The sequence below is a fragment of the Nomascus leucogenys genome, chromosome 7b (assembly GCF_006542625.1).
Source record: "Nomascus leucogenys isolate Asia chromosome 7b, Asia_NLE_v1, whole genome shotgun sequence".
NCBI lineage: Eukaryota > Metazoa > Chordata > Mammalia > Primates > Hylobatidae > Nomascus > Nomascus leucogenys.
In genome coordinates, this window is record NC_044387.1 from 8,442,366 (window position 1) to 8,457,096 (window position 14,731).

At 41.4% G+C, this 14,731-nt stretch overlaps 1 protein-coding gene across 1 annotated transcript in view; it reads right to left on the bottom strand.

Moving 5' to 3' along the window:
- Nucleotides 1–1,545: 1,545 nt before the first annotated feature.
- The window catches only part of WBP2NL (WBP2 N-terminal like), a 29,292-nt gene continuing 16,106 nt past the window's right edge, over nucleotides 1,546–14,731 (bottom strand). The window contains exons 2-6 of the mRNA XM_030815444.1: nucleotides 9,554–9,662; nucleotides 9,168–9,309; nucleotides 8,877–8,969; nucleotides 6,582–6,689; nucleotides 1,546–2,189 (exon numbers count right to left, since the gene is read on the bottom strand). Coding sequence (XP_030671304.1) covers nucleotides 1,807–2,189; nucleotides 6,582–6,689; nucleotides 8,877–8,969; nucleotides 9,168–9,309; nucleotides 9,554–9,662 — 835 coding nt within the window. The 3' untranslated portion in view covers nucleotides 1,546–1,806. The remainder of the gene's footprint in view (nucleotides 2,190–6,581; nucleotides 6,690–8,876; nucleotides 8,970–9,167; nucleotides 9,310–9,553; nucleotides 9,663–14,731) is intronic.

Consider the following 14,731-nt stretch of genomic DNA (forward strand, 5'->3'; position numbering starts at 1 on the left):
GCAGTGATGTAGATGAAGCACGTTTATAATCATTTGAGCCTACAGCCTAACTCTGTTTTATATGACTTTAATATATACAGAAATTTTCAGGAATTCAACCACTGTGTAAATCAAGGGAAGACTAAACTTTGTTTTATTTGGAAAATTTTCAAAGGTTGTTCACCATTTTGGAGAGTAATACTGCCAATAGCAATGGTATTCACATCACCAAAGCAACATATTCATATCAGTTAGCATTTCTAATCTTTATACCTACGGTGACTGTGTATATGGGAGCGAACCCTTGATTACTTCAGTATGTCTTCTAGTGTGGTAGAATCTGAGCATTTATCTATTAAAACACTTAAAATTTTACTACAGACTCCTTTTATTTCCTCTATCACATTTATGGCCTATTAATTTTGGTTGAAATGGTGTGGAATAATATGCAATTATCTACAAACTTCATTGAAGTGAAGGAGACATTACAAAATATTTGTTATAAATATACAAATATAAACGTTTGTTATAAAATATAAATATTTGTTATAAAATGGGGCATTCAGTCTGATGAGGCTGAAAATCACTATAGTATATGCTCCCTACAACTTGCTTTTCTCCTTATCAACAAGTCTTAGAAATTTCTGCATACGTAGTATGGGCATACCATAGTCTATTCATATATTTCCTATTAATGGACATACAGGTTATTTCTAATTTTGTGCTGTTAGAACAATGAATATAATGAAATCTTCCCACATGCATCCTTGTGCACACATGCAAGTTTTCCTAGAGGTAGATTTTAAGATGTAAAAGTGCCATATCAAGAGTTTTAATATTTGTAAATCTTTGGAGATAAAAATGTTTTCTCATTTCAAGTTGCATTTCCCTAACACTAGTCAAGCTGAACATCTTTTCAAACGTTTTTTGGCCATGCTATTGCCTTGGTTGTTTGGCAATTCATATTTCTGTCATTTTGGGGAGAACTGATTTGTAGTTATTCACGTATTCTGACTATAAATTAATGTATATGTTGAAAATCACTTTCTCCTATTCTGTTGCCTATCTTTTAACTTTTGTCATAGAGAAGGTTTAAATTTTGATATAGTCAATTTATCATGCTTTTATTTGTTGTTTTTGGCCTCCTCAAAGAAGGCTTTCTCTACCTCTAGACATAGTTTTCAACAGGTGTATAATAATCCTTTTTATGGATGTACCATAATTTATAATACTCTCACTATTGAAAATTTAGCTTTTTCAAACAACTAAGTGTTCAACATGATGTTTTTAGCACGCCTCTTAGTGCCTAGCAAACGGAGCATAACAAATGTTTCTTGAATGAGGATGGGAAGACAGGAACCTTGAATGCGAGTGTGGAAAAAGTTATGTTTAGGCCGGGCGCGGTGGCTCATGCCTGTAATCCCAGCACTTTGGGAGGCCGAGGTGGGCAGATCACGAGGTCAGGAGATCGAGACCATCCTGGCTAACACAGCGAAACCCCATCTCTACTAAAAATACCAAAAAAAAAAAAAAAGTTATGTTTAAAAATGCAACCCAGTGTCAACCAAATTACTGGGGAATTAGCCCTACAGTGGTATTCTTCCTTTAGCCAGCTAATCAAGAGTTGATTCTGCTTCTAAAATCTAGGCACAGAAGTAAAGCTTCACCTTCCCCCATAAGATTGCCCTTCCAAAGGGTGAAACAACTACCTGCGAGAAGCCTGTGATCACATACCTGAGTCCTCCTCCTTATCCGGACTTCAATTTTAGGGTACCTCTTTGCTTGGTGAGTCTTCAAGGTTTACATCTTAGAAAGTTAAGAATGGACCTAAGAAGAGGAGGCAGAGGGAGGAGAAGCTGTGTTTTCAGGAGCCTGGGCTGCTGTAGACTCGTGAGGCCTGGCTCCAGATCCAGGAGGTAAGGCTCTGTATCCGGCAGGCGGGCCTTCATTTCCTGCAGGTGGGGCTCCATATCCAAGAGGTGGGGCTCTGTATCCTGCAGGTGGGACTCCGCATCCGAGAGGTGGGGCTCCATATCCTGCAGGTGGTGCTCCGTATCCAAGAGGTGGGGCTCCATATTGCACAGGTGAGGCTCTGTATCTCACAGGCGGGCCTTCATTTCCTGCAGGTTGGGCTCCATATCCTGCAGGTGGGGCTCCGTATCTGGGAGGTGGGGCTCCATATCCTGCAGGTGGGGCTCCATAGGCAATAACTGGTAATTATAATGAGAAGGAAAAAAGTTCAGTTACCTTGAAGTCAAGGAATATGTGAGAAGGAAGAACTTAAAAAATAATGCTGAAGCAAACTGACGCCAAGAAGTCAGGCAGAATAATGCTAAAGCTATTTCCTCCAGCTATCACCAACTGAAGGCATATCACTTCCTGTTGTGCAGGGATTCAAATCAACATGAAAACAACCCTATCAATAGATCGGTGCATTACTTATACTCGTGCACAGATATGTGTTTTACTTAATAAAGTTTGATTATGAAAAAAAGTAATACATGCTTAATGAGGAATATGCGTTTGGAAAATAAAAGAGGAATGGAAAAAGGCATCTATAATTCTACCATCAAACACTTACTATTTTGGTGTATTTCTTTGTAGAATCTCTGTGAATATTCTTTATATAATCATGATCATATTAGCCATATTATTATTATTATTATTATTATTATTATTATTATTATTATTTTGAGACAGAGTCTCACTCTGTCACCCAGGCTGGAGTGCAGTGGCGCTATCTTGGCTCACTGCAAGCTCCACCTCCCGGGTTCATGCCATTCTCCCACCTCAGCCTCCCGAGTAGCCGGGACAACAAGCACCCGCCACCACACCCAGCTAATTTTTTTGTATTTTTAGTAGAGACAGGGTTTCACCATGTTAGCCAGGATGGTCTCGATCTCCTGACCTCATGATCCACCCGCCTTGGCCTCCCACTGCGCCCAGCCAGCCATATGATTTTTTAAATCTGGCTCTTTTACTTAATATTATAAGAAATGTCTTCATATTGTTAATTTACTTCATAAATTCAAAGCTGGATAATATTTCATCCTATGAATAGATGACTCTTTTTGTTGTTTCTGACTTTCCGATTAACCTTAAAATAAACATGAGTTTTACTTATTACCTTGGGTTACATTCCCCAAAGTGATTTAACTGGATAAAGTGAATGGACAGCTGTAAAGTTATTTTGCTTTAATCCAAAATTTATTACAAAACTATTGTAATCAAGACAGTGTGTTACTGGCACGAGGACAGACTTAGAGACCAATAGAATGAATTAAGAGTCCAGAAATAAACCCAAGCATCTATGAACAGTTGATTTTTGACAGAATGCCAAGACCATTCAACGGGAAAAAAATAGTCTCTTCAAAAAATGATTCTGGGACAACTGGATATCTGCATGTAAAAGAATGAGGTTCTTCCCTCACTTCACTCTACAGACAAAAATTAACGTGTAGTGAATCAATGGCCTTAATATAAAACAGAGGTGGCCAATCTTTTGACTTCCCTGGGCCACATTGGTGGAAGAATCGTCTTGGGCCACATATAAAATATACTAACACTAACGACAGCTGATGAGCTATTTTTAAAAAACTCATAACATTTTAAGAAAGTTTATGAATTTGTGTTGGGCTGCATTCAAAGCCATCCTGGGCCATGGGTTGGACAAGCTTGATATAAAAGCTAAAACTATAAAATCCTTAGAAGAAAACAGGGATAACTCTTCATGACATTGGATTTGGCAACGAATTCTTACATTTTACATCAAAAGCATGAGCAACAAGAGGAAAAAAGAGAAATTTGATAAAAATTAAAAACCTTTGTGCATTAAAAGTCATTTTTGCCTGGGCACAGTTGTTCAGACCTGTAACCCACTGGCCGAGGCAGGCAGATCATTTGAGCTCAGGAGTTCTAGATGAGCCTGAACAACATGGTGAAACTACATCTCTACTAAAAATACAAAGATTAGCTGTGCGTGGTGGCACACACCTGCAGTCCCAGCTATTCAGGAGGCTGAGGCACAAGAATCACTTAAACCCGGGAGGCAGAGGTTGCAGCGAGCCAAGATGGTGCCACTGCACTCCAGCCTGGATGACAGAGAGAGACTCTGTTTCAAAAAAAAAAAAAAAAAAAAAAAGTCATTATCAAGAATGTGAAAGAAAACCTAAAAATATTTGCAAATAATATATCTGACAAGGATTTCATATCCAGACTATATAAAGAATGCTTACAACTCAACAACAAAAAGACAAGCAATCCGATTTAAATAATAAAAAAAATAGGCAAAAGACTCGAACAGACAGTTCTCCAACGAAGGTATATAAAAAGCACATTAAAAGATGTTCAACATCATTAGTCATTAAGGAAATGCAAATTAAAACCACAATGAGATACCACTTCATACCCACTAGGATGGCTTTAATATAGATGTTTTTTTTTTTGAAAAAGGAAGATAAGTGTTGCTGAGGATGTGTAGAAATAGGAACGCTTACATTTACATAGGAATGTAAAATAGTGCAGCACTGAAAAATAGTTGGTGGTTCCTCAAAAAGTTAGAGAATTAACATATGACCCAGAAATTCCACTCCAAGATGTATATCCAGGAGAAATGAAAACATATGTCTACGTAGAAACTTATATAAAAATGTTTATAGAAGCTATTATTCATAATAGCCAAAAGGTGGAAACAAGACAAATGTCCATCAATGGAGGAATGAATACACAAATTGTGGTATATATGTACAATGGAATATTATTCAGCCACGAAAAGAAATGAAGTATTGCTACATGCTACAACTTGGAGGAACCTCAAAAACATTATCTTGAGTGAGCTAAGCCAAACACAAAAGGTCACATATTGTATGATTTCTTTTATGTGATATATTCAGAATAGGTGAATCAATAAAGACAGAAAGCAGATTAGAGGATACCAGGGGATCAGAGAGGGGACAGTGGGGAGTAACTTCTTAGTGGGTATTAGGTGATAAAAAGTTTTGAAACTAGACCAGATGCTGTGGCTTACACCTGCAATCCCAGCACTTTGGGAGGCCAAGGCATAGACTTGCTTGAGCCCAGGAGTGTGAGACCAGCCTAAGCAACACAGTGAGACCCTGTATCTACGAAAATTTTTTTTAAAAAAAGGCTAGCAGGGGCCGGGTGCGGTGGCTCAAGCCTGTAATCCCAGCACTTTGGGAGGCCGAGGCGGGCGGATCACAAGGTCAGGAGATCGAGACCATCCTGGCTAACACGGTGAAACCCCATCTTTACTAAAAATACAAAAAAAAAATTAGCCATAGTGGCAGGCGCCTGTAGTCCCAGCTATGCAGGAGGCTGAGGCAGGAGAATGGCGTGAACCCGGGAGGTGGAGCTTGCATTGCACCACTGCACTCCAGCCTGGGTGACAGAGCAAGACTCTGTCTCAAAAAAAAACAACAACAACAACAAAAAAGGCTGGCAGGGATGGCTCATGCCTGTAATCCCAGCACCTCGCGAGGGCAAGGTGGGCAGATGGTTTGAGCCTAGGAGTTCAAAACAGCCTGGGCAACATAGGGAGATTTCTGTCTCTACAAAAACATATAAAAATTAGCTGGGCATGGTGGATTGCGCCTGTGGTCCTAGCCTACTCCGGTTGGGGGATACTGAGGTAAGAGGATCGCTTGAGCCCAGGGGGTCGAGGCTGCAGGGGTCCATGATAGTACCACTGCGCTACAGCCTGGGTGACAAAGCGAGACCCTGTCTCCAAAAAAAAAACAAAAAACAAAAACCACCTTTTGAAACTAGAGAGAGCTGGTGGATGTATAATATTGTGAATACGTCAAATACTGCTAAATTTTACACTAAATACCACTGAATTGTACATATTAAAATGTTAATTATATGTTATGTGAATTTCACCTCAATTGAAAAAATGTTAAACCCTAGCAACAATTACTTTAGATTCTGAATATTAGATTGCAATAACCTTTAAAAACCAAGGTAACTATTAAGGTTACAAATAAGTAGGCTTTAAGTTACATACAAAACTAAAGGCCCATGGACATGCATATCAAGTTCCAAGGAGAACTCAAGAAAAGTCCCATATTTTTGTGTGTGTTGGCAGCATTAAGAGAACCTTGGTGGCCCACCAGTGGACCATGTTTGAGAATTACTTTCCAGAAACCCCATTCAGTAGCAGTGGACTTTAACAGCACAAACTGTTAAAGGACCCAGGGCTTGAGTCCTCAGTAAGGTTGAAGGGTGTGGCACAGGTAGGATGACTATGCTATGTGAAATGGAAACAAGGAAGTGGGCAAGAGCATATATTTTCTGCTCAGGCTATAAACAGGAAGTGACTCTTCCCACTAACAGCAGTTGCCAAGTATGTTCCAGGTTTGTATATATCATTAAAAGTAAGCCTGAAACCAAAGCCCAGTCACTTGCTGACTTTGCCACTGGGTTTCAGTCTGGAAACAAAGTCACAGATGTGACCATTTTCCAAGCCCCTAAACTTCTCTGCTGCTGCTCCTGCAGGGGAGCTGGAGGCAGGCCTGCAACATAGATCTTTGAGCCTCTGGCATAATTGTCCACCTTCCAGGAAGAACCCCTCTGCCATACCTTACCTGAACAAGGCATCTGTGGAGTGCACATATTCCCTTCCCCAGTAATTACATAAATTCCCATAGAGCTGAACCAGTCATTTAAGGTTCTAAGTGGAAATCCTCGGGCAGCTGGAAAGACAAATTTGGCAAAATAGGAACTCTTTCAATTAAGTCAGATATATAGCAGATATCAACTGAACAATTAACAGACTATTTAATCACCACCTTACATGTGTTTCCAACAATGCTCTTGAGACACAAGATAAAAAAGAAACATGGGCTGGGTGAATTGGCTCACACCTGTAATCCCAACACTTCAGGAGGCCAAGATGGGAGGATTGCTTGACCCCAGGAGTTCAAGACCAGCCTGGGCAACATGGCAAGACCCTATCTCTACAAAAAATTTTTTAAAAATTAGCCAGGCATGGTGGTACATGCCTGTGGTCCTAGCTACTCAGGAAGCTGAGGCAGGAGGATTGCTTGAGCCTGGAAGTTTGAGGCTGCAGTGAGCCTTATTTGTGCCACTGCACTGGAGCCTTCAGCCTGGGTGACAGAGTAAGACCTTGTCTCAAAAAAAAAGAAAATAAATATGACCCTTGTCCTGAATGGCATGTTTCTTAAGGGCAGAGATAGTGTCTCATTTGCCTGTGCTTATTCCAGGCCTAGCATAGCACCTAATCATAATAGCTATTCAGAAAAAACTTCTAAGTGAGGATTCTACCAAGTTGGTAAGATATATTCATTAAAGACCAATGTAAGGAAGTGTGGTACCGAAGAAAACACTTGTCTCCCCTCTGCATCTCTCTTATAAGAACACTTGTGATGGCATTTAGAGGCCACCTAAATAATCTAGGGTAATCTTGTCATCTCAAGATCCTTAAATTAATTACATCTACAAACACCCTTTTTACAAATAAGATAACAGTCACAGATTCTGAGGATTGAGATGGGGATATATCTGTGTATCCATTATCAGCCTATCACACTGAGTTTTGCCTATGGCATGTGACCAGATGTAATGTACACAGTTTCCAGGCCTGGCCCATAAAAAATTTCCCAGGGGAGATCTTTATTCCCTTCTCTGCTGGATGTACAAAGAGGCCATGGAAGCCATGGGTTAAAGATCGCAAGGACTGGCCAGGCGTGCTGGCTCACGCCTGTGATCACAGCACTTTGGGAGGCTGAGGCGGGTGGATCTCCTGAGGTCAGGAGTTTGAGACCAGCCTGACCAACATGGTGAAACCCTGTCTCTACTAAAAATACAAAAATTAGCTGGGTGTGGTGGCAGACACCTGTAATCCCAGCTACTTGGGAGGCTGAGGGAGGAGAATCGCTTGAACCCAGGAGGTGCAGGTTGCAGTGAGCCGAGATTGCACGACTGCACTCCAGCCTGGGTGACAAAGCAAGACTCTGTCTCAAAAAATATATATATATATTATATATATATAGTATATATATATATATATATATACTATATATATATATAGTATATATATATATATATATATATATATATATAATATATATATACACACACACATATATATAGTGATAAAAAAAAATTTGTAGTCACAGTTTGAAAGAGTTCTGTGGTACATCCATTAGATGAGTGCTACAAGTCTTGACAGTACCTCTACTCCTCTCTCATGTAAAATGGAGACTAAACCTGAGAAAAGCAAAGGCAAGTCCAGAGAGAAGAAAAAATAAAAAGCCACACCAAAGGAAGAATAACTAAGGGCTCCCTGACCCAAGGAAGAGATGCTCAGTAGATATCTGAGGTCAGTGTTTAAATGGACAAAAGACTATCAGGTATAATTGGTCACTTGGGTGTCTGGCTGTAAGCTCCCACTAGATTGCAAGCTCCTTCAGGATAAGAAGGGTAAGAAGGGACTGAATAATCTTTGTGTTCCTACCCTGTAACATGGTACTTGACAATTGTAGGTAGGCCCAGGAAATGCCTGCTGAATGTGTGTACAAATACCAACTGCCTGGCCACAGAGGCCAGCAAGTCTTGGCTGAGTAGAAGTCCTGCTTTAATTCCACAAGCTTTAAAACCCCAAAGTGGGCTGGGCATGGTGGCTCATGCCTGTAACTCCAGCACTTCGGGAGGCTGAGGCAGGAGGATCATTTGAGTTCAGGAGTTCGAGACCAGCCTGGGCAACCTGGTGAAACCCCAACTTACAAAAAATACAAAAATCCCTGTCTCAAAAACAACAAAACAACAACAACAGCAACAACAACAACAACAACAAAAAAAACCCAAACAAACAAACAAAAAAACCCAAAGTGCTTAATATCTTTATCAGCATCACTTACCAGCAGAGGCAGCTTTCACCATCAACTGGGCAAATTCAATGGCACCTCCATTTCTGAAGACTAATTTAAAAGTAGCTTGTCCTTCCCAGCCACCTGGGGGAAGAAATGGCACACACTCACCAAGAAACTGGCATAGCTGACAACAGAAAGACTGCCACAAACACCAAGGGAAGCACTACCTGACAAAGTAGGGCAGCTTTTGTTTGAATTTCAACATGAGCCAAGTTTGAATCTTAAACCTTCTAGAAGATTTTGAGGGAAAAAAATACACACTTCTGAGGGAACACTTACCATATGGAGCTGCCTGAATAGTTCCCTTAATGAAGTTTGCAGCAAATACTGGTTGTTTAACAGTGAGGTTCGTCATCAGATCAAATGGCATCATAAAAGACAACATGGGATCATTGATGGAGCGCGAAGTTATGAAAATCACCTACGCAAGGACAGAAACTTTGGAAAAGGATTGCAGAATTCATCCATGGATTGAGACTTACAAGAGCAAGGTGCATTCTGGTCTAACTAAGAAACATCATCTTTTCTTCCATAACCCTTCAATGTGGAAAATCCCAAAGTGCACATGTTTAAAAACACTTCAAAAGTCAATGTTTAACTTTTCTTCATTTTAAGGAAAACAAATGTAGAGTTAATCAGCAGATTAAAGTAGAAATAGAAATTACCCGGTATGAAGTGAGAAACAATGTTCCCGTCTTTGTACCACTAAAGACATTGGAGCCTTCTGATCGCTGTGGGAAGGAGAGCTCCACATTCGGAGACTGCTTCAAGAGACTGTAGAAAATGAGGAACAGACAGCACACAATAAAGAATGTATGTAAAATGACACACAAAAAGTTCTTAAGGCGATTTTTTTTTTTTTGAGACGGATTCTCACTCTGTTGCCCAGGCCGGAGTGCAGTGGCACGATCTCAGCTCACTGCAAGCTCTGCCTCCCGGGTTCACGCCATTCTCCTGCCTCAGCCTCCCAAGTAGCTGGGACTACAGGCGCCCGCCACCACACCTGGCTAATTTTTTTGTATTTTTGTAGAGACGGGGTTTCACTGTGTTAACCAGGATGGTCTCGATCTCCTGACCTCGTGATCCGCCCGCCTCGACTTCCCAAAGTGCTGGGATTACAGGCATGCCACTGCGCCTGGCCCTTAATGCAGTTTTTTTTTTTTCCAGAGTAAGCACTCAATAAACATTAGCTGCTGCTACTGCTACTATTACTACTACTACTACTATTTTATTGAAATAAAAAGGAATTCAAATGATCTTATTCTCTGACAATTTACTCTTACTCTTCTCCCTCTTCATCATTGGATTCTTTTTCTTGTCAAACCTACTCCTATTCTCAATGTGTGTTCATTAATTCTTATACTTCTTGTGCAGTAAGTGTAAAGCACTGTGCTAATGCAAATGGTTCTTTGACGCTGGTAAAGAAGGTAAGGCAGCAGACTGCCCCAGCCCCCTCTGACATGTTCCCTCAGCCTGTCATGCTGTCTCCTTACTATTAACCTGGAAAACTCAGACTCACCTTACTGTCACTCATCAAATCCTGCTGGGTTCTTTTTTTTCTTACTTTATCTTTCTTTCTTTTCTTTCTTTCTTTCTCTTTTTCTTTATTTCTTCTTTCTCTTTCTCCCTCCCTCCTTCCCTCACTTCTTTCTTTTCTTTCCTTTCCTTTTCTTTTTGCCTTTCCTTCCCTTCTTCCCTTCCCTTCCCTTCTTTCCTTCTATTCTTCCCTTTCCTTCTTCCCTTCCCTTCCTTTCTTTTTTCTCTTTCTTCTTTCTTTTTTTTTTGTTTGAGACAGGGTCTCACTCTGTTGCCCAGGCTGGAGTGCAGTGGCATAATCTCCACTCACCAACCTCCACCTCCTGGGCTCAGGTGATCCTCCCACTCAGCCTCCCGAATAGCTGGGACCATAGGCAAGCACCACCATGCCTGGATAATTTTTTTTTTTTTTTTTGAGAGAAGTCTCACTCTTGTCCCCCAGGTTTGAGTGCAATGGCTCGATCTCAGCTCACTGCAACCTCTGCCTCCCAGGTTCAAACGATTCTCCTGCCTCTGCCTCCCAAATAGCTGGGATTAAGTCGCCTGTCACCACGCCAGGCTAATTTTTGTATTTTTTGGTAGAGACAGGGTTTCACCATGTTGGCCAGGCTGGTCTGGAACTCCTGACCTCAGGTGATCCGCCCACCTTGACCTCCCAAAGTGCTGGGATTACAGGCATGAGCCACTGCACCCGGCCAATTTTTTGTATTTTTAGTAGAGATGAGGTTTCACCATGTTGCCCAGGATGGTCTCAAATTCCTGGGCTCAAGAGATCTGCCTGCTTTAGCCTCCCAGTGTGCTAGGACTACAGGAATATGCCACCATACCCAGTCCCCCAGCCTTTTCTTTCTTAATGATATATATATCCAATGTATACCTTAATGATCATTAGGTACAATGTCTGCCTTCTTTGCTACTCTAGCCCCAGCAAACAGTGGGTGTTCTAAATAGTTATTAAAAGAATGAATGAATGAAAACATGAATACAGATCATAATGCAACAATATATGACATACATAATATAAACGTATGTCATACATTTATTGGTAACAAAATGTCACAGCAATTTAGTGGAAGAAGAGATTAGTTTTAGTTGAAGTAATTAGGAATGACCTAATAGAAAGACTGCAATTTGAGCTGATTAAGAGATGGGTAGTATTCTGGCTGGGCATAGGGGTTCACGCCTGTAATCCCAGCACTTCGGGAGGGCAAGGCTGGCGGATCATTTGGGGAGTCTGAGACCAGCTTGACCAACATGGTGAAACCCCATCTCTACTAAAATACACAAATTATCCAGGCATGGTGGTACATGCCTGTAATCTCAGCTACTCAGGAGGCTGAGGTGGAAAGATTGCTTGAGCCATGGGGCAGATTGCAGTGATCCACTGCACTCCACCCTGGGCAACAGAGTATGACCCTGTTTCAAAAAAAAAAAAGAGAGAGAGAGATGGGTAGTGTTCAGTAGGTAGAGGTGAGGGTAGAGGACAATCCAGATGGGAAGCAAACAGCATTCATGGAGGCGCAGGAGCAGATATGGAAAGCAAACTGCATACTTGGGAGAAGCCTAGTGGTATGGCTTCATCAAAACATAGTATGGAAGTGAGGTTAGGAGAAACAGTGAAATAAAGTTGGAAAGCTATGCTGGAACTACAGCTTAAAGACATCGTTTGATAGGCAAGGAGAAACTGTGAGCTTCAGATTTCTCAACAGGAAAGTCACATAATCAAGAAGGTAGTGTATCGGAGGGATCAGTTTAAGAATTCCTAAAATAGTCCTGATGCAAGGTAAAAACTGGAACTAGGGTGGTAATGTGCAGATTAAAAGGGGAAGATTTTTAAAAGACTATGAAAATACAGGACATTAGCAAAAAACTGTGGAATGAGAATCTTTAAATGTCAGTCTAGCCATAAAAGCAATAAATAAAGCAAAAGAAAACCTGTCAGAATCAACTTTTTCAGAACTCTAGAATCTAATCAAAAGCTTATGGCAACTAGGGGAATGCTTAAACAATTTTTTTAAAAAGCCGTATCTCAGTAAGTAAGCTTTATGACATTTTAACCTACCCTGGTATCATCCCCCACTACTAGCTTGGCAGCAGCTTTGAAGACAACAATCTATGTTCCCATGATAGATACCAAGTACTGGAGGGAGCAGAACACACTTATTTTTAAAAATTGTAGTTTGACTTGTCTGGTGCCTCCTTGAAGGACTGGCTCAAAGGGCATGCACTTAATTTGTAATTTTCCAGGGACTGATGAGGCTACCGGGGGGCATTTGTCAAAAACATTTCCGGCCGGGTCCGGTGGCTCATGCCTGTAATCCCAGCACTTTGGGAGGCTGAGGCGGGCGGATCACCAGAGGTCGGGAGTTCGAGACCAGCCTGACCAACATGGAGAAACCCCGTCTCTACTAAAAATGCAAAATTTGCTGGGCCTGGTGGCATGTGTCTGTAATCCCAGCTACTCAGGAGGCTGAGGCAGGAGAATTGCTTGAACCTGGGAGGCAGAGTTTGCAGTGAGCCAAGATCTTGCCATTGCACTCCAGCCTGGGCAACAAGAGCGAAACTCCACCTCAAGAAAAAAAAAATTTCCAAGCCAATCTATTAGTTGCTGCTACCTAGTGAAAGGGATGACAATTGGGGCAAAAAAACAGACAAATTGAAAAGCTAAAGGAAAGGATGAGCAATGAGATGCTTTGAGGAATAAAGGCTTTGAAAAGCTCACACATATTCCTGAGAAACAAGAAAGCCATACACATACATGTCCAGGGCTAGATTCATACTAAAAACAAACAAAAAATGAAACACACACACACACACTGAAGAGGCACTAAGCATTCACCTCTGATTGACAATTAGAAGTGATGCAAAAAGGCCTCAGTGCGGTGGCTCACGTCTGTAATCTAGCACTTCAGGAGGCTAAGGCAGGCAGATCACCCGAGATCAGGAGTTCAAGACCAGCCTGGCCAACATGGCGAAATCCCATCTCTATTAAAAATACAAGGCCGGGCGCGGTGGCTCACGCTTGTAATCCCAGCACTTTGGGAGGCCGAGGCGGGCGAATCACGGTCAGGAGATCGAGACCACGGTGAAACCCCGTCTCTACTAAAAATATAAAAAATTAGCCGGGCGTGGTGGCGGGCGCCTGTAGTCCCAGCTACTCGGAGAGGCTGAGGCATGAGAATGGCGTGAACCCGGGAGGCAGAGCTTGCAGTGAGCCGAGATTGCGCCACTGCACTCCAGCCTGGGCGACAGAGCGAGACTCTGTCTCAAAAAAAAAAAAAAAAATACAAAAATTAGCTGGGTGTAGTGGTGGGCGCCTATAATCCCAGCTACTTGGGAGGCTGAGGCAGGAGAATTGCTTGAACCCGGGAGGCAGAGGTTGCAGTGAGCCAAGATCATGCCATTGCACTCCAGCCTGGGCAACAGAGCAAGACTCTGTCTCAAAAAAAAGGAAGTGATGCAAAAAGAAGTGAAGGTGAAGGCAGAGTTGTAAACTGCCTGGCTGAGTAAGAAAGGCACGCTCATGCTCCAACACACACAAAGCCCATCTGCAAGGGCTGGGAGATTTTGTTGTTGTTGTTCCAGACATGGAAGAAAATTTCTGTCAAATCACTAGCTGGCCACTGAGGTAACAGAACTGAGATTCCAGTGGCCACAAATAACAAAGAATACAGACTTTACAAAATTAGTACAGAAAAGTCACCATACAAACAAATAACAACTACCACAAGCAACAAAAATATACCCTGAAGAAGAGGGAGATTCTACTTTCCAGAGTTACTACATTAAAATATTCAAAATGTCCCGTTTTCAACAACAAAAATCACTAGGCATGCAAAGGAACAAGAAAGTATGGCAATACACAGGAACAAAATAAATTGATAAAAACTGTCCCTGAGGAAGCCCATACATTGGATTTATCAGACAACACTTTAAATAAACTATTGTAAATATACTCAGAGAGTTAAAGGAAACCATGTCCAAATAACTAAAAGAAAGAACACAAAGTCTCAGGAAGTAGAGAATATCAATAAAGAGGCAGAAATTATTAAAAGGAACCAAACAGAAATTCTAGAGTTGAAGACTACAACTGAAATGAACAATTTCATCACTGGGGCTCAATAGCCGATTTTGGAAGGCAGAAGAGAGAATTACTGAACTTGAAGTAGGTCAGTGGGAATAACGGTTACTACCTGAGTAACACAAATGGGAAAAAACGAAGAAAAAAATGAACGGAGTCTAAGAGATCTGTGGGACACCATCAAACATACCAATACATCTACAATGGGAATTCAAGAAGGAGAGGA